General features: G+C 40.5%; 1 protein-coding gene across 2 annotated transcripts in view; it reads left to right on the forward strand.

Moving 5' to 3' along the window:
* Positions 1-20,658, forward strand: part of CA5B (carbonic anhydrase 5B) — a 33,257-nt gene that overhangs the window by 8,475 nt on the left and 4,124 nt on the right. Inside the window, exons 1-6 of one of the 2 annotated variants that reach the window (XM_029080070.2) lie at positions 3,493-3,641; positions 4,993-5,193; positions 9,599-9,796; positions 16,864-16,982; positions 19,213-19,308; positions 20,268-20,330. In XM_029080070.2, coding sequence (XP_028935903.1) covers positions 5,058-5,193; positions 9,599-9,796; positions 16,864-16,982; positions 19,213-19,308; positions 20,268-20,330 — 612 coding nt within the window. In that variant the 5' untranslated portion in view covers positions 3,493-3,641; positions 4,993-5,057. Of the gene's footprint in view, positions 1-3,492; positions 3,642-4,992; positions 5,194-9,598; positions 9,797-16,863; positions 16,983-19,212; positions 19,309-20,267; positions 20,331-20,658 lie in introns of those variants that run through there. The other variant, XM_029080069.2, reaches the window with a different exon arrangement.

The following is a 20,658-nucleotide window of genomic DNA, read 5'->3' on the forward strand; positions in this document are numbered from 1 at the left end:
ATTTTTCCCCCAAAATTGTTTATTTTTACTGTATTTTTGGTGCCCTTCTAAAGCAGGAGGAATATTAGATAACTCACGTAATTTAAAGGAATTAAAATATTTTATATGACTGTGCATCAGAATGATGATGATGGTGATACAGTCTCCTGCCAGGAATGATAGATGAGCTTGGGACTGAGAACCTGTGAGATACAAATAGATCTTTCAGAAAAAGTCCTAAAGTCATTGAAAAACGAACATGATATAACTTTTACATTAGTGGCAAGATTGACATTTTTCTCTCTCATTCACTGTTATCCTTCTCCCCAATGATCCTGAAGACTTCATTTCTTTTCCTTTTACAGTGCTCTAATGTTTTTCAAAAAAAAGTACGAGTATCAGGCTTAGAAAATTACAGGCTTTTATTCTCAGAATTTTCTTTTATCTCCTCCCATCCTCTTTTTTTTCCTAAGAAAAGTTTTTGGTTTTTGCATTTTATTGCTAAGCTTCATGCAAAGAGTTTAATCATTTTCCTTTACTATCAGCAACCCCATATTAAAACAATTTAATTTTAATATTTTAATTAAATAATTATCATATTTTTAAGAGCTTACTGTATGTCAAGCACTTTTTTAAGTGCTGGAATAGATACAAGATCATCAGGTTAGATGCAGTCCCTACCCCTCAAAAGGCTCACAGTCTGAGTTTGACGTAAATGTGAATCCGTTGTGGTGCAGTGGCTAAAACAATTAGCAAAAAGACAGTTGCCTGTAGCGTAATAATAACTCTTCTTTCACAGTGGCAGAAGGAAGAATATGTGGAAAAGACTGGTTTAATCTTGAGCTGAAAACCAGGATTTGGGCTCCTGCCCAAAATTCACACATTGGAATAACAGTGAGCCATGGGTAGTGATTGTGAAAGAGACCTCAGTCCCCGTTCACTCCCATTAGCCATTAGTTTGGCCTAAATTTCCAGTCTTAAGTGGTGGTCCTTGGCTGCGCTTCAAATCTCTTAGGTAGACTATGATGTTATTGCCAGTGACTAGTGGAAAGCCTTATGCATTTTTGAGCACAGGACAGAGAGAATATAAAAGTTCCCACCCTCTAGGGACTTGAGGCTATGATTTTGTAGGTGAGGGAGGCAAACTTTTGGGGGCACCATTTTGAGTATCTGGTGACCCAATTAAGTGTGAAGGAGACAAGGATGTGCTTTTTGAATCCTAGAGCTGGAAAGGCAGGACTACAGGGCCATGCACCATTTTTCAAGGGATGAACAACTAAATAATTCCTAACGTTATGTTGCCCATTTGTAGCTCCTGAAAGACAACTACTAAGGTCACGTTTCTTGCACGCTAATGCGAATGGGGTGTTGGAGTTCGTATGTCCGTGTGTGCCTGCCAACTTTGTTGCCGTATACTCTCCCAAGCGCTTAGTACAGTGCTCCGACATAGTAAGGACTTCATAAATGTCATTGATAAGAATTACTACAATATCATCAGGGCTGGCAAAATAAATCATTTCTATCCCTGGGAAAGTAATACACATTGATTTGTGTGTGTGGGTGTGGAGATCTTGGGAAGTATAAAAATCCAGTGAAAGCAGGACTTTTGAGCAAAGTAGGCCCGACAGGTCCTTAAAACCAAATTGGCACCCTGGGTGCTCTTCGGACTGGGAGAAACTGGGAGAGACTGGCCCCTTCAGGCTAGCCAGCACCCAAACATCTGGATTGTGAAGCTCAATACACTTTAACATGACTCTCACTGGATGCCTTCACAAGACATTATAAAAAAACCCTTGACAGAGACAACGTGAGCAAGTGTATGTGAAAGTTGGACTGCTTGTGGTGGAGTTATTTTAATTCAGCATCATAGGCTGCTTTGTTGAAGAAAGGTGTCATAGTTGGGCTTTAATGCAGAGCCTAATTACCTTGACCAGAGTTCTCACATTGTCTGATTTTGCTTCCTGGTCTTGCCACCTAACAGAAGAATCATGGAACCTACAGTAGTCTCACTTTGAGCTGTACTCGGGGTGACAGTGGGGAGCCAGTTCGGGGTGATGCAGGAGGAGGCAAATGACTGCAGCAGCCATCCCAAGTTGCGTGGACCAACAGTTTCCTCCAGTCCTAAGGATTGCCATCCAGCACAGAATCCCTTGACACTTTGAGGTGGTAACTGAGCAATCCCATGGTGGCATAGTCCCTGCTGTTTTCATTCCCTACCCTTTCTTCACCCAAGGAAAGGTGAGAGTGGGAATGAATGTGATGGAGTGTGGGTGATCCTGGATCTCTGTTTCTCTCCATTTCCTCCCATTATTCATTCAGTAGTATTTATTGAGCGCTTACTATGTGCAGAGCACTGTACTAAGCGCTTGGAATGTACAAATCGGTAACAGAGACAGTCCCTTACCTTTGACGGGCTCACAATCTAATCGGGGGAGACGGACAGACAAGAACAATAGCAATAAATAGAATCAAGGGGATGAACATCTCATTAAAACAATAGTAAATAAATAGAATCAAGGCGATGTATTAGACTACAAACTCTTTGAGGGCTGGGATCATATCTATCAAGTACATTATGCTCTGCCCCAAGGAAACACTCAGTAAACACCATTGATTTTTTTGTATTTCAGTCTCTATATCCCTGTCTCATTCTTGGATATTTCTATCTTTGTCTCTCCTTTTGTGTACCTTTTTAAAAAATATTATTTATCTTTATTTTTATTTATCTTTCATTGTGTCTGTTTGACACTGCCCCCTTCCCTGTCTTTTTCAGATCCTTTCCCCTTTCATGCTCAGATCATTCATTCATTCAATAGTATTTATTGAGCGCTTACTATGTGCAGAGCACTGTACTAAGCGCTTGGAGTGTACAATTCGGCAACAGAGACGATCCCTGCCCAATAACGGGAGATCATTGACCCTGCCTACTGAGAACTCCCATCCCACTTGGAATCAAGCAACTGTGGTCACTGTAGCATTGAAGAGTTGAGGAACCTACTGGATGCAAAGATAGAGGGATGTTATTTGTTCACAGAAGAGAGTGAAAGAAAGGTCAGAGGCAGAGAGGCCTAGTGGAAAGTTCATGGCACTAGGAGCTGGTAGTCAACATGGCAGGAGCCCTTTAAATCTTCATAATCTAGATTATTTTCTTGCTGTTTCCTGTGCTTTACTCTGTTTCTCGTTTCCCCCATTAAGAGAGATATGGTGCTTTCCTTTAGAAAAAGAAATGCCTGTATATTTAAGAATACATTCTAACATATAGATTGCACGTAAAACAAATGTGCATGTATGTTGACAACTGCCTACTTTGAAAGAAGTGGCATGCATTTTAGGTTGTAATGGACTTCATAGTGTGTCAAGAGAAGGCAGGTAAATGGTACTTTTAATAATAATGTTGGTATTTGTTAAGCGCTTACTATGTGCCGAGCACTGTTCTAAGCGCGGGGGTAGACACAGGGGAATCAGGTTGTCCCACTTGGGGCTCACAATCTTAATCCCCATTTTACAGATGTGGTAACTGAGGCACCGAGAAGTTAAGTGACTTGCCCAAAGTCACACAGCTGACAAGTGGCCGAGCAGGGATTCGAACCCGTGACCTCTGACTCCAAAGCCCGTGCTCTTTCCACTGAGCCACGCTGCTTCTCTACTTTTATTGAGGACGAGTAAGTCGGGGAGTGGGATCCTTACACTGGGAAGGTAACAAACAATGAGCACCATCGCGAGTGCTAAATACAGTGCCCTACACACTATAGCTGCTCAGTAAATAGTGCTGATTGACTATTGTGTTTAATTTAAGAGCAGGATATCCAAATGGAGATTTGTTCATTCAATCGTATTTATTGAGCGCTTACTTTGTGCAGAGCACTGTATTAAGCACTTGGAAATAATCCCTGCCCACAACGGGCTTCCCTGAGCAGTACCAAAAAAAAAAAAAGCCAGGCTTGGAATAAGGATGAGAGGTCGGGGCTGGAGATAAAAGCATAATAAATGTATTTTGAGTGTAAAAACTGTTTGTTCAGTGGCAACGAGGTAAAAGTTTTGAACTGAGGAAAAAATAAGAGCCACATGGAATGTCTTGAGTAAACTAGAGGAGGGATTTAATGGTATTTTATAAATATCACCATCTATTTTGTTGTATCGAAAAATAACTGAAATGTAGTAAAAAGCAGAATTGTGTTAAGGATAATGGGTTTACATTTAAAAAAAAAATTGAAACACCATACTGGGAAAAAATCCTAAAATTCAGTTTCTACATGATAGGCTATTTAATAGAATTATTTGATTCAGAAGTGTCCAGATTTCTGAAGATACTCATTATCACCTTAGGATCCCTGTGTCATTTTCCTGGGCACACTGTATGAGCGAGCGAGAGATTGTCAATGTGACACATCCCTGTGGATACAATCTCACCATGAGCCACATTACCTTCAATCCAAGTGCCTATTTCTCCGTGTATAAACCACGATTACCAAGAGTACCCTTCTGTATGTGGAACTCATAAATGTATCTCAGCAGAATCATTTCTTGTAATATGTCATACACATTTTTTCCAATAATATCCCCAGGGCAGCATTATATTTATGCGTCAGTCCAGGCCCATCCCTCTAAACAAACACCAAATTTAGTCCATTAGTACAGGGCTTTAGGGTTTTTAAAAGAGAAATTAAGAAAAAAAACATTTTTAAATGCCTGCAATATATAAGAAAAAAATAAAGACTTCCGCTTAGGTGACAAAGTTTTTTTCTCGGCAACCTTAATGTTTTCATTACTAGAAAGTGAGGCCAAGCATATACAGAAGCCATAATCAGATAGTCCCGCCTCCTGACAGCTTTAAAAAATTAAATTTTAAAGCAGGGCTAGATTAAATATTAACTTTTCTTTTGGGTGCTCTTTTCGTCTCCCCCAAGAAAGGAATATGCACTAGCAGCAGCCTGGCACTAACTAGTCAGATGTTTCTTGTTTATCAAAAATCTCTGCTTCTCACAGCATTTCCCCTCTCCCTTCCTTTTGCAGTTCTAGGTTTTCAGATCCTTGAAACCTTTTTTGGCTGTTGGACTGGTAGAGGCATCATATAAAAAATGGTAGTGATGAAGAGGATCATCAGCCTGGCACTTCCCTGCCAGCTCTTGTGGAGAAATATACAGAGACAGCAGTCTGTGCCAACGAGACCATGCAGTTTATATACCTGCACATATAAAACCCGGAATCGGGCCCGTGAGTATATTTTTCTTTCGCTAAGATCTAATTGCTGACTTGTGTGAGAGATGGAAATAGCAATAATAGTGGTTTGGAGCTCAGAAAAAAATCATGTTCCATCTCTTTATTTGTCTTTCATGTTTATCAGAGGTACCATAACATAATTTACTTGACCAGATGGTTATGAATCATGTTTTATTTGAAACTGATCCCTGTGATATTAAAAACAAATCTATTGATCAAATTATATGGGTCTTTGTGGGGGCCTGCTCTTTGAATTTTATGATGTAATCTATTCTGTTTTTAAACCTGACTTGATCTAATGATTTTCTTCATTCTTTCAGCTTCTGGTCAGTTATGGGTCACAAATGCCAAGCCCTTTCAACTTTGACATTATAAACATGATTAGGGCACACATGTTTCTGCCGTACGATTCAAACACTAAATTGAATGCTTATAGCACCCATAATGAGCAATGTTTGGAATTCATTTGTAGCGCTCAATTCAGTTGCTTAAAGCGTCACTTTCTGTTGTTCATTTGTTTCTCCAAAAAGTAGTGTTGCTAGGAAAAGCAACCTGGTATGACTCAAAAGAAATTTCCGTTAGCAGGGTGCGGCTCTGCTGGACATGCCCACATCCCATCCCCAATGGTTTATTTTAGAAAATGCACCCTGTGGTCTAAGCCTTAAAAAAGGGAACATCAAGAATCATTTGCTACAGACTTTCCTTCAGTTTTTAACTGGAAGAAAGAAACCGATTGACCTTGGACCTTGGTCCTTTTTACTCTGGGGGAAAAAAAGGAAGAAGATCTTGCTTTTGGTTTATCAAATGAGGTGCTCTGTGGCTGGAGTAACGACGGCGCTTCAATCAGTGGTATGATTGAGCACTTACTGTATGCAGAGCGCACGCTTGGGAGAGTACAAGAGTTAGCAGGCACCTTCCCTTAACACGACAATCTTACGTCAGACAGATGTGACCGGTGTCAGACAAAAAGGTGACCGGTGCCAGCTGAATGACCATCCTAGAGGAAGAGCCATTGTGAAAGGCTGCTCTGCACCCACCTCAGCGTGGCCCTGGTTGTCTGCCAAGGCCTATGATGGTGTGCAGAGCTAGGAGAGCACTTTAAGCGCTTAGTGCAGTGCTCTGCACGCAATAAACCCTCAAATACGAGTGATTGGATGTTGGCCTTTCTGCCTCTGGGTAGCTATGAAGAAAAAACTTGCAACAGCCCCTGCATGCTGAAGAAGGCTCTTAATTTACCATGATGACCCTCAAATAATAATCTGCTTCAGAGAAGATAATAATCTGCTTCAGAGAAGCAGCGTGGCTCAGTGGAAAGAGCCCGGGCTTGGGAGTCAGAGGTCATGGGTTCGTATCCCAGCTCTGCCACTTGTCAACTGTGTGACTGTGGGCAAGTCACTTCACTTCTCTGTGTCTCAGTTACCTCATCTGTAAAATGGGGATTAAGACTGTGAGCCTCATGTAGGACAACCTGATTACCCTGTATCTACCCCAGCGCTTAGAACAGTGCTTTGCACATAGTAAGCGCTTAACAAATACCAAAATTATTATAATAAAACTTAGTCTACTTACCACTCAATCATTCAATAGTATTTACTGATTGCCTTCTTTGTGCAGACCTCTGGACTAAGGGCTTGGGAGAGTAAAGCAGAATTAGTAGCTCAAGAAGTTTACCATCTTTTACAGTTACAGCCCAGAAGTAAAAAGGACCAAGGCAAAAGAACACAGAAATTAGTTACACAAATGCCATATGTCAAATCTTCATCACAAACACACACCGACTTAAAACCGGACTATTACACTGTGCTGTTTTTTGTTTATTTTTTAAAATTTCAATGATCTCTCTGCTCTAGGAAGAGGAGCGAGTCATCCCTATTCAGAGTAAATAACAGGGTCAGGATCTCTCACTAACTTGAGTGATAAACTTTAGAGTTGTAGTTTAGAAGTAATTGCTGCAATTGTTTAACTCTACTGCTTTTGTTTATCTCAACAAACAAATAACGGGGGACAGAGTGAGAACTGCGGTGTCAAGGAGTTTAGTTCTGGAATGTTTTCCAAAAGGACTACGGCAGTCCCAAAATAGACTTGGTATTTTCAGGTTTGTTTGTTTTGGGAACCTCAAGATAAACATCAGAAACAATAGACTGATAAGAGTCCTTCTAACCAGTGAAAAGGTGCTGTGGTCTTTGATACTGCTGTCTGTTTGACATCTTATCTTAAATTCCTTTCTGTTCTTTGAATTTGAGGGTGCATTTTTTTTTTAATGTGTACCTATCCTCAGTTTCAAGGAATAGAAAAAAGTAAATCAAGTGTAGAAATACTTTAAAAATCAACCTTTAGCAACTACCAGCAGCTGAAGTTTGGCTTTGTATAGAAACCCATAGAAACACAGCATTTCTGAATCAGTGGCCAATAGGAATTATTTTTTTCGGCTCAATTCAGTATTCTTGAAAAATTCTTTATGGCACCTGAAAATTGCAGAGTATCCACCCATTAATACATCCCCTGAATCAATCAATCAATGGCATTTATTGAGTGGTACTGTGTGCAGAGCACTGTATTAAGCGCTCAAGAGAGTGAAGTATAAAGTATATAGACACTTTGCTTGCCCACAATGATTTAACAGTTTACAGTCTCCTCCGGCTACTCCCCAAAGCAATGAATTAATGGAAAATACACATTCTCCTGAATTCACTCAGAATTTCCCCCCACCAACACAGAGTGGAGAGAAAAATTTACCATATTAAATCACTGTTGTGTTTTATATGTTTCTGGATCTAAATGGGTGAATGTAAAAATGGTAGGAGAAAATAAAGACTAAAGTTTGTTTCAGTTAGTTTTGGTTCGAAGGCTCATGAGTGGTTGGTAAGCGGTGGAATAGCCAGGCTGGAAGAGGCTGGAAGGAAGGATTGGTACATACGAGAAGTGAAGGGTAACTGGAGGTGATAGAGGTGGACCAAAAGATCCCTGTTAGTGGCCACGAGGGATGGAGAAGAGGTGAGAATATCGAGGGGGAGAATGTGGGTGGGCTCAGACATTTGCCCACCTTGAGGCAGGAGAGTTTTGCCGCCCCTCCTTTTTCGTTTCACATTAATATGTTATCCATCGGTGGTCTTTATTGAACTCTTATTTTGTGCAGAGCACTGAACTAAGTGCTTGAGAAAGTACAGTACAATAGAGTTGGTAAACCCGATCCTTGACCACAGGGAGCTTAAACATTCAGCCTGATCTGATACCATATATAACACTTTTCAAAAATCTATCTGTAGAGCATTTCTCCTGGCAAATTCCTAACTTACAATTCTCCTTTGCCTTTGTCTCCAAAAACATTGCCTTCTCCTGCCAGATTCTGCTTTGAGCAGAGGGTGGCTGGGAGTTTTCATATTTTTATCCCCCATGATGCATCCCTGCTTCTCTCCTGCCATGACAGCATGGCTCAGTGGAAAGAGCCCGGGCTTGGGAGTCAGAGGTCATGGATTCAAATCCTGGCTCTGCCACTTGTCAGCTGTGTGATTGTGGGCAAGTCACTTCACTTCTCTGTGCCTCAGTTATCTCATCTGTAAAATGGGGATTAAGACTGTGAGCTTCATGTGGGACAACCTGATTACCCTGTATACCCCAGCGCTTAGAACAGTGCTCTGCACATAGTAAGCGCTTAACAAATACCAACATTGTTATTATGACATCACTGCCTTTGACATTGCAGTCAGAGTTGCTCCCTCATTCGCTTACCACCTGAAGCTGACCCTAGGTGAGCTGCTAGGGATTTTTTGGCTGGAAGTTGGACTTTTTGGTACCTTGTAAGTTTAGAAGATCTCTCTTCTAAGGAAGTTTAAATAAAAAGGTCTTTTTTATTTAAAATCCTGACCTATCAAATCTATTTAAAATTTCAGCACAAAATGAAAAAAAAACCCCAAACTTTTATCTTCCAAGCACAGATCATTTTTGGCCGAAGAGGTGATCCAATAGATGATCTCAATTTCCTGTGTGATTTCACCTGCCTTCCAGGTTCAAAGCAAGAGGCGGTCACTGGACATAACACCTGAGGAAACTGGGTAACAGCTAGATGGCTATTCCGCTGCCCTCTAGTAGGCTGAAGTTGGGTGGCCTTTACAAGGAGGACAGAAAATATATTTTAAGGACCCAGTGAACCAAAATCTCAGCTCTGAAAAGAAGGAGACTGCAACAGACAGGAACACAACAGCCTATCCTTTAGTTAGTTGTTTTGGAATGCCTCTTTTGAAGCAGACAGAATTGAACAGGACTCACTAGTCCAAGCACTGCAGAGTGCTTATGCTACAGTGCAGCAAGGCGGAAGACAGGTTTGCAGCTGATGAGTTTAAAAACATCTGCTCGATTAATGGGTAATTGAGAGTTAATGACACGTGCACTTTTCTCTTAGTTCATCCACTCTGGGAGAGGCCAGACCTGGTTCCCGGAGGAGATCGACAGTCACCGATTAATATCCAGTGGAGAGACAGTGTGTATGATCCATGCCTGAAACCCTTACAAATCTGTTATGACCCAACTACATGTCTTCACATCTGGAATAATGGGTATTCTTTCCTAGTGGAATTTGAAGATTCCTCAGATAAATCAGGTAAGAGATAGGGCTGGGGGCTAGAATTATGTCCAGCCATGAAGAAGTCACATTATAAAATAACCAATATCGTATATAATCAGCACATATTTAAATCCTGTTACAATGTAAGCAGTTAGTTCTCCAGTTAACATGGGGCTACACCCCTGCCTACCGTGTGTTATGGAAAACTTGCGTCGTAGAACACGTCTTGCCAGAAGCCAGATGCACACAGCTATTTCTTTTGATGTCACATCACATTCCCTCAAGGCAGGCTCTGTGGATGAGTTATTACACCCAGAACAAGTTCCATTCCTTAAAGCTCACCTCTCTTCACCCATAACTGGGAGTGAGCCTGGAAGCCATGCCCTTACACCACGTGCTTTGTCTCTTATTTTGCACCTTTCTTTTTTTTTTTTTTGGTAAATGCCTACTACATGTCAGGCACTGTGCTAAGCACTGGGCTATATACAAATTAATCCAGTTTGTCACAGTCCTTGTCCCATATAGGGTACACAGTCTTAATCCCCATTTTACAGATGAGGTAGTGAAGCACAGACAATTGAAGTGACTTTCCCGAGGTCACCCAGCAGACAAGTAATGGAGCCGGGATTAGAATCCAGGTCCTCCGATTGCCAGCCCCATGCTCTTTCTACTAGGCCATGCTGCTCCTCCTAGTAATGGGCCTGATTAAGACACTTAGAACCCAGGCAATTTAAAACATAGAACATTTAGAACATAGGCAGTTTAAAAAATGCTTATTTTACCTAGTCTGATTTAATTTTAATGAAGTTCTGTCACACTAAAGTGATGGTAATTCCTGTGGGAATTTCATCAAATTGGGATTTTATAGACTAAATGGGTTCTTCACTATTTGCGTTAAATATGTTACTGCTAATACATTGTCCTTGGCAACTGTGAGTTCAAAACACTGGAAATCAAGAAGAAGCCTTTTTCCTTTACGCATGGTGGTTGTTCTTTAATAGCTAGTTAGATTTGGGTAATAAATTGGGAAATTAGGTACTTGTGATTTGATCGCATCATTAGGCAAAATGGTGTCATTTGAAAAAAAAATCACTCGAACACCTTACAGGTTCATCCATTACAGTGTTTTATAATTGTTCTCTTCCCTCCAGCCTACCTGGGTGTGAAATGAGTCTAAATTGTTTTGCAATTGTTCTGAAAAGCTTAGCAAAGTTTAAATTTGAAATATCACAACCTAAAAATTCCATCCCAAATTTTTCACTTATACAGTGAGTTGATAACCAGCATATGCAATTAGTTGCTAATTAGTTGCTGCTCTCAAAATGTAAATGCATGAAGTCCAAATTTCCAACGCCTGAAATAAACCCATGGCAGGCTTCGTATTTATGTAATCTCCTTCTGGCCCAAGGGAAAGATTAAAGCTTTAGTGAGCCCAGTATTATGGTGTAGGGACTGCCAAACTAAAATTAATTTTCTCTTACCCTCCACAGAACATGCTTTTGTCCCTAAATTCTGAGCTAATTCAGCACTGCCCCACTGACTGCAGAGATGTGAGGTAAAGGAAATGATGGTTTGGTCAACTCTGGAATTCAGCAATTCCTTTCAAACACATCATTCCTTCATTAGAGCACATGGCTGTTGATGTTCCTAGAATGACGAACATTTGTGGAACAAAGTTAGTTTGCCAGAAAAAAGTAATGGCTCAAAGAAGAGTGTAGCAGTGTAAACTTGTCCATACATTCCCAGCAGTTTTGAGGAGGGGCCAAGCCGTGCCTTCTCATTGCTTCCTTAAGCAACACTATAGTGATCACTGAGTGATGGATCACAACATGCAGGTAGTCGCTCTTGGTCCAGGCACACAGACGACGCAATGGTCTAGGCCTGTACTGGGGAGCTGTCATCCCCTGCGGCTCTTCTGCCACCTCGCCTGTTTGTGCTGCCACTCGATCCGCTCTCAAAGTGTAAAATTTAGTGAGCAAGAGCACGGCTGATATGAGAGATTTGCTTTCTATTTTTCCTTTGTTGAGACTATATCTTCATATCTACCCCCAAGGTAGGTTTTGAACACACTGAAAGCATTCAAATCGTTACCCAATTCATTTGCTCCACCCTGTTATCCTGAGTGGATCATTCATGCTCCAAACTAGAACTTGAATCCATTTACGTTGACTGCTTGGGTAAGATACTGCTTAATTCCTTTCTGCACTTGGGCTCTGAGACCAGTCATTGGCAGGATCTGCATGGCAGCTTATAGGCTGCTTTAATTACTGGAACAAAGACCTGTCTTCTCCCCGACTCTCCTATTACTGTAGGCCACCATCTTCTCTGTCTCACAAATCTGTAACTTGGGCATTATTCTCCACTCATCTCTCTCATTCCAGCTGTTATGAAACCCTGTCAGTTCTACCTCCTCAACATCTCTGGAATCCATCCTTTCCCCCCAAATAAAACCTCGTCCGCTCATTTGTATATATTTTTATTACCCTATTTATTTTGTTAATGAGATGTCCATCCCCTTGATTCTATTTATTGCTATTGTTTTTGTCTGTCTGTCTCCCCCGATTAGACTGTAAGCCCATCAGTGGGCAGGGACTGTCTCTATCTGTTGCAGATTTGTACATTCCAAGCGCTCAGTAGAGTGCTCTGCACATAGTAAGCACTCAATAAGTACTATTGAATGAATGATAAACTAAAGTGCTTCCACTTTCTGAATTAAGGCTAGTTCAGGGATTAGAAAGCAGTCATTTGGCTTTTTCTTGCAGTCTTGCCTTCCTTCTTTCTCATTACAAGCAAATTCTTTTAAAACTGCTTGACTGTAAAGTTCTGTCATTTTTTTAGATTTTTGTTGTTAGACTATGATATTTCTCACACGTAAACTTAGGCTTCTGTATCAATCATATATATTTAGCACTATGTACAGAGCACTGTACTAAGTGCCTGGAAGAGTACAGTATAACAGCGTTGTAGACATATTCCCTGCCCACAAGGAATCTACAGTCTAGAGTCTGAAATTCTTTTTTTTTCCCAATGCCCTTTCTAGGTGTGCCTTTTTAATAGAACATAATTTATATCACTCTGAGTTGCAGCCTTATCCAAGGGTGGACATGCTCAATCACCTTTTAAAATGTTTAAATTATTTTTTGCTAAATCTTTAGCAGTAATTCTTAATGTACTCTCAAGCATTTAGTTCAGCTAATCTCAATCTCAATGTAGTTAGTCTTTTCCAACAACTTTCCTGTAATGCTCTTGAATTCAGAGTTTGTCGATGATTCTTCTAAATTTGATAGTTCTGAATTCACAGCTTTATTATTAGTAATATAATAAGGTGTTAAAAGAACAAAGTCATTTGTTCATTTTTTTTAACTGTGAATCACTTTTAATTTCTAGGCTAGAGTCATATGAGATAATTAGAGAACATCATTAACTGGCATGTGACTGACCTGTTTTAATGGTCCTTACCAAGTTTACTAAGATTTCACTCCTTGGAAGTCATACCTTAACTAATCTTCAAAGTGCCTAATTTTTCTTTCTCTTCTTCCACTTATCAGTTTTTACCTCCTCTGCTTCCTGTTAATATTTCTTCTTTTCTTCATGCTTTTGCCATGCAGCAGTAAAAGAAAAGACTATTTAGAAGGAAAGAAATGCCTCTAAATAAAATACAACAGTTGGAAAATGGGTATATTTTTGAAGAAATTAAGGACACTTTTAATAAGCTAAACATCCCAGAATATAAGGAGCTAATGGAACGTAAATACCCTAAAACAACAAACTGGAAGACTAGGAAGTATCCCAGTTTATTTTTCCACCAGGAACTTGGGGGAAAAAAACCTCACGAGAAAAGAGCTGGAGGAAGGTATGTAATTCTGTATGCATATTATAATAGAATCATATGGAGGCTATATGTCTGAATTTATAGATATAACAGAAAAGACCAATATGTAAAAAGCAATCCTATCCACGTGTTCACAGGTAAATATTATTGGTTTGTGGCTCAGCTACTGCTTGCATCACCTGAAGCTGTTGTCACACGGACTTCCTTGGCTCTGGTTAAAGCTTAGATTCAAGGAGAGATGCTCTGTTCCTGATAGTTACTCATTGCTTTCGTCTATATGTCCTTACCATTGCTTAAGTCCTCACTGAGTCCAGCTAACATCTGGTCATTCCGGTCCAGTATTCTCTCTCCAAATGTGGCAACGGAAAGCCCTCAGAAGCAGTGAGATCAACTGCCTGGCTAGGGACATACTTTATAACATCTTTAACTTTTCCCTACTGATAGCCCATTATGGGCCACTGAATTCTTCCAAGCCATTCTTAAACATATTGGTATTTTCTACCTGCACAGTTTCATAAGATAATGAAATCCTCATACTTTCAGCCCTCTGTTTCCTTTTTATTGAATCTATCAACTGCAGTCCTTACTCAATGCCCCCAATCCTGATGCTGTAGGTTTTGGTGAATAATGATTCCTCATGATTTTGTAGATTTCATTCATGTCCCTCTCATTTTATTCTGTGTATTATATTTTTAATCTAACCATGTATTAACCTAGAATTTTGGTGAAATTCTTCAAACAAATTTCCTTAACATCTATAGATCCCAGAGTGCTAATCATATGAAATGCACATAATGATAATAACAGTTATCATACTTAAGTGCTTATTTAACTTCTCTGTGCCTCAGTTACCTCATCTGTAAAATGGGGATTAAGACTTTGAGCCCCACGTGGGACAACCCGATTACCTTGTCTCTACCCCAGCTCTTAGAACAGTGCTTGGCACATAGTAAGCGCTTTACATATACCATCATTATTATTATTATTGCTATGTGCCAAGCACCCTTCTAAACACTGAGATAGAAACAGTTGATCAGGTTGGACACAGTCCCTGACCCATGTGGGGCTCTTGATCCCCATTTTACAAATGAAGCAACTGAGTCAGAGAAGTTAAGCGGCTTACCCAAGATCACATAGCAGACACGTGGCTCCCAGGCCCGTGCTCTATCCTCTAAACCATGCTACTTCCTATATAAAGTCGACAAATATGCTATTGAAATGTTAATGTTCTTTTACTGCACTTCTCCTCCGTATGGCCTAGAGCAAACATCGGGTCTCCTGTCCCACCTGTAGATGTAAATCCATTTTGTGAGTCTGGGAATACATGCTTCCTTCAGCAAACTGAAACAGAATGTTTAGACAAACACCTAGTATATGGGAAAAACTATGAAGAGAAAAAGAAGGTTTTTGGCTTGAATGATCCAGATTGGTTACATGATTTCATCCTAATTATTGGTTGGTTGTTCGCTTTTCCATTTCAACTGGGCTGTGCAGAAAAAGCATAAGAACTGTCTAATCAGCTGAACTTTACTTTAAACATATGTCTTTTTCACATGCATGGCTAATGGTTAGTTGACTGAATGGGTCTTTAACATTTAAGAACCTTATAGGGCCTACTCTTATTCAGTCCTTTTCCTCACGTAAAGATGTTACTTATCTGTAACTCAAGGAGATTAATACCAGCTAGCCTTGGTAGAGGGCAAATTTAGGTCCCCCCATTTGTCTATTACAGCTGACTCATATCTTGTATAGTAGAAAATGAAGAGTTTTTAATCTATGGAAGCACTTTCCTTCCCCTCTGGAAAAAGTGAATCACTTAGTTTACCTTTTGAAAGTAAGTATGGAGAAGAAAAAAATTCTTTGAGTTGGCATTTGTGTTAGGTTATGCTACTCACTACTCAACATGCTACTGTCGAGGCTGAAAGGTTTGGCTAAAAAGACATAAAAAGGAAAAATTAAAAGCATCATTTTTCTCTTATCCTGGGAATGTCCTCCCATCTGAATCAGTCAAGTCTACCAGTTATACTCTGCGCTGCATTTCTTTTTCATCCATTTTAAAATGTGGCTGACCCCTTTCTTAAAAGCTCTGTGAAATTAATTAGCTAGCTCTTTAACTCTATTAATTTAGTGCACATGAAAGTCAGTGATTAATGGCATTGCTCTAGACCTAAAGTGTTCTATATTGTTAGGTACTTACTATGCAGTTCTCCAGAAACATCTCAGTTCTAACCTATAACATTCTTGGTGGTCCAGACCTTTCCTAAGCATAAGCTACCAAGTAACTGGAGATGAAGTACAGTTTTGTCTACGACTGTCTATGAGCTGCCACATTTTTTTTCTTTTGTTCTAAGGGAAGAAGGGAGACTTCGTATTAAATTTCAATTAATCTTCTAGACTGTGAGCCCACTGTGGGCAGGGATTGTTTCTATTGCTGAATTGTACTTCCCAAGTGCTTAGTACAGTGCTCTGCACATAGTAAGCTCTCAGTAAATATGATTGAATGAATGAATTAAATTTCAAAGCAAGTATTGAGAAGAAAATGTTTCATTTTCTCTCTAAGAAAATGCACTTAAACGATGATGATACCACCGATGGTGAACGATATCCACGTTGGAAGTAGGATGGCCAATCATCCAGTTTTCTAGTCTGGTGTCCCCTTTCGGTAATTGTACAGCACCATCTCCCTCCTGCCATCGTGTTCTGTGACTTGGATGTGCCACCTGGATTCATACTGCCCGGGAGAGGAATACAATTCGTCTGGAGTCCAGGGTGGCAGGGAGTGGGCGGAGTTGAGAGGTTATGCCCTTCCCGCCACAGAAACACTCTTGGTCCAACTAGGTGTACTTCCCAAAATGGCATGTATGATATCAACATGTTCATTGGCGTGTCCAATGTAACATGTGTGACGATACGTGTGTCTGGGTGTTGGATATCCACAAGAGTTGTCATTGCCCCACCCGGTTTGCTTTAGAAAATATGAGGAAAAGAGTTACTTGTGTCTTTGACTAAGGTTCTTTATCTTTTGATGGTGGCTAATTTCAGCCAATAACTAAAAGTCAGGCGATGCCTTTAATGTATGTTAGCTCAGTTGCATCGCTAGCTCAGAGAGAGATTGAGGTTAAAAAAAGGGTGATTCATTTGAAAGCAGTTTTATTTAATGCAGCGTAACTTTAAATGGGGACTGCTTTGAAACAGACCTCACCATCAATTTAAATCCTAGCCCCACTTTCCCGAATGAGTGAATAACAGATTGTTTTTATTGTTGTTGCAGTAATTACTGGAGGTCCTCTGGAAGGCAACTACAGACTGAAGCAATTCCACTTTCACTGGGGAGCAATAAATGACTGGGGTTCAGAACACACTGTGGACAGTAAATGTTACCCAGCAGAGGTATGCAGAAATACTGTATAAGATGAAAAATGTAGATACATGAATACAATCATGTTTAAAAAGTCTAAAATTGAAATCTAGCAGAGCCAGATGATGAGTGTGATTATTGTTAACCAGGCATTTCTTCCTCATAGGATTACTATAGGATATGGGCATATATATGTAAATATATGTGCGTATCTTATTTTAGAGATATAGTAGGTGAAACAGACTAAGTAAACTGACCAATAGCACAGAAAAAACAGGCAAAAATGAGTTCTTCCTAAATTTTCAACCTGTGGGCAAAGAAAATCACGTTTTAAAGATGATTCATAGAGCAGGGGTAAAGTAAAAACACAAATAGGAAGAATTTAAAAGATTTCTTTTTTAAATAAAATTATGCCCATTTTTCATTCTGACTCCTACTTTCTTGTACCTCCAGCCACATGTCTCCCCAAAGTCAATCCTGGGGACTTGTAGAGATAATTCAGACTCTAAATAAATTCAGTAGCCACATGAATTCCAAACACATTGATTGGTTAGGATGGTCATAAAACTGAATCACAACTGTGCCCCAGAGTGAGTCCCGCTGTGATCGACTGCTCCAACCACAAATTAGAACCTGGAACAGGCCTTCAGGGATGTGACCCACATTTGATAGAGAGAGGCAGCACTCAACAAATATTGGCTTAGATTTCCAGGGAAACAAAACTTATTCTATCAGATGGCCGGGAATGGTAGGGATACATGTGCACACACTAGCGGTAGTGATGATGGTTATCGCCAGCCCACTGGGGTCAGTGCGCTAATCTAAGCGTGTGGGCAAGCACAAAGAAGCCTGAGACATATACCCTATCCACAGGGAGCTTACGTTCTGCTATATATATGTACAGGCATGCTTGAGAGCAAGAGTAGCTCTTCATCAGATGAGCCTAACATACCAAAATTGAAAATAAGCAGAAGTCACTTGCATTCATCTCGGTCGCAGCATCCCCTGAGACTTAGAGGCACCCACCACAACCCACAGTCCTGACCTGGTATAATTTTAGGTACGACTTGCTCCTCCTGGGACATCATCACCACAGGTAATAAAATTATGTCTCTGGTAGAGCCAGCTGGCGAATCAAGAGGTAACTTTTCCTCTCTGTTCCCCTGGGCCGTACTCGAGCAATCAGGGATTGAAGGGAGAGGAAACGAGAATAGAAGCAGCAGTAAGCAGAAAATCTGTGGCTTGGCAAAGCAGCCAACATGGAGATTTTTTTTCCCAAGATCATAACCATAGTAATAATCACGGTATTTGTTAAACCCTTACTTTCTGCCAAGTACAGTACTAACCACTGGGGTAGATACAAGGTAACCAGGTTTCAGCCTTCACTTCATTCATTGGAAAGGGTCCTGAGGCCTGAAATAATATTGTGCTTTTATTATAATGTAAACACAATCAATCAATGGTATTTATTGTGTACCTGCATGTGCAGACCACTGTGCTAAGCAATTTGGAAGCACTGTACAATAGAGTGAAACGACAGTCCCTGACCCCCAATGGGCTCACACTCTAAGTATGGGGAAGCACAGGTATTGAATCCCCATTTTACAGAAGAGGAAACAGAGGCACAGAAAAGTTAAATGACTTGCCAAGCCCCTGAACTTTTCATTTAGAAGAAAAAACCAGGAATTTTGTTTTGGCTAGTGCGAACACTGTGAGGACTGAGCAACCTGAGCAACTTGGAAGGGAGCGGAAAGTGTGGACTCCAGGAGCTTTGAATTGTAAACCAAAGTAACTCCACAGAGAATAGCCCACATGTTATATACTCATCTTATTCCTCCTGGAAGGTCTTTTTCTGCGAGTTAAATCGACTCTGCCATTTCCACATATCAAACACTTCTCAAGCATATATGGACCGAAGAAGTGGGGTCTCCCCGAGTAACAGAAGGAAAATTGACAAGTGTAGCTCACCTCACCACCACCAAGGCAATGCTTGCTAAAGCGATCTACTGTATAGCTCTTTCTTTTCATTTTTCCCCCCTATAAATCCTCCATGCTTTCAAAAAATTTTGATTCCTAATTTTCTCTTATTTGACCTATCACCCTATTCAAGTTCTCTTTTCCTGTTGTGTTCATTTTAGGAATCTCTGCTATCTAAAGTATATGCCAAAGACCCAAATCTCATCTAAAAGGATCAAGACATTTTAATTATCTTGTTTATTTTCCCCACTTTCAGGCATTAATGCTCCCCTAATTATATTTTAGCTACATTTAGTGCACTGGAATGCAGCGAAATATGGAAGTTTTGAAGATGCTGCATTGGAGGAAAATGGCTTGGCTGTGATTGGAGTATTTTTGAAGGTAAAATCAGATGGGTCAGCAGGGCTGGCTCTGGGGTGGGACGAACCCAAGGAGGGGCTGTTGGAGAGATCCACGATATTGGGATTCAAATGTGAGGGCCAGAAGTGGTGCGTTAAGTCCAGCGATGGGGGACCAGAGAGAGCTTCCATGTCTTGGGCAGGATGAATTCTTGTCACTGGTAGTTTCTCCATCCCTAGTGCCATGGGACCTGGGAGCAGTGACCCCTTTTACTTTTCCTCCAGTCCCACTAGTCTGAAATTATGAGCTGTTATGGGCTGTTTTGAGGATCCAGGTGTGATAGAGACATGGACACACAGAGTCAATATCACAAGCAGATTTATTTAGGGATGATCACCCTCATGATGTCTTTTCTGCCTATGGAGGCCCCGTGAACATAGATGGAAGCCGGCTTAACTCTCAATGGTCTGGCACCTCTGCAGTCGGTCCAGTTGGAGGTCCGACTTCCGTCAGGAAGCAGTGGCCTTCTATCTGCTTATTTCTGGCTCTCCGTTTATCTGGATGGCGGGGATGATGGCCAAGAGGATGTGCATTCTTTGGTGTGAACTCATTTGACAAATGGTGCATCTTCCTACGTGGTCATAGTCTCTACCTGATGGAACTGTTTGCTCCCTGGGGCCTTATGTGTGTGTGTGTTGTACATGCAGGGGAAACCTTTGGAAGCTCCGCTTCTTCCTGTGAGTTGGCCATATTCTCCCACTGAACTCCGGGGAAAGAGCTGAGACATTTCCTATCCTGTCCCTCTCTGAATACAATTGTCTTTCAAGCTCACCTTCCCTGGTATATTATGAATAGCTGTTTGGCTCCACACGTGGTTTGTTGCTAGAGTACTTTGGAAATCTTGATTTTTCTTAGATTTTGTCAAATGGATGACTGAGTGTTTATTTAGGGAATGTCTCCCTATTGACACTTTTAAAATATGTCTTCTTCTTCCTCTCCAGTTAGGAACACATCATAAGGAGTTACAGAAATTGGTAGATGCATTGCCAGCCATTAAACATAAGGTAATATTTTCATCTAAAAAGACTTGAAATTTTTTAAATTATATAGTAATCTGCCCAAAGGTCAAGGTGATAGAGCAATGCTTGCAATCTGTTTCTAAAATTAATCACATTTAAAGGAGCTTGATTCTCTGAGACTGCCACAAAAGAGCTAAATATTATGTCAAAAATAAAATTAGCCTTTCAGAAACAGTATTTTTAAGGTATTGTTAACCAGTAGAAGCCCACTCCCTCACTTGAATGAGTTAATTATAGATTAGAATGAATGTTCAGAGGAAAAGGCCTTTCTATTGTGAATTCTGGTGTCTTTCATCCCTTTGGACTGAGCCAA

The sequence above is a fragment of the Ornithorhynchus anatinus genome, chromosome 15, assembly GCF_004115215.2.
Source record: "Ornithorhynchus anatinus isolate Pmale09 chromosome 15, mOrnAna1.pri.v4, whole genome shotgun sequence".
Lineage (NCBI taxonomy): Eukaryota > Metazoa > Chordata > Mammalia > Monotremata > Ornithorhynchidae > Ornithorhynchus > Ornithorhynchus anatinus.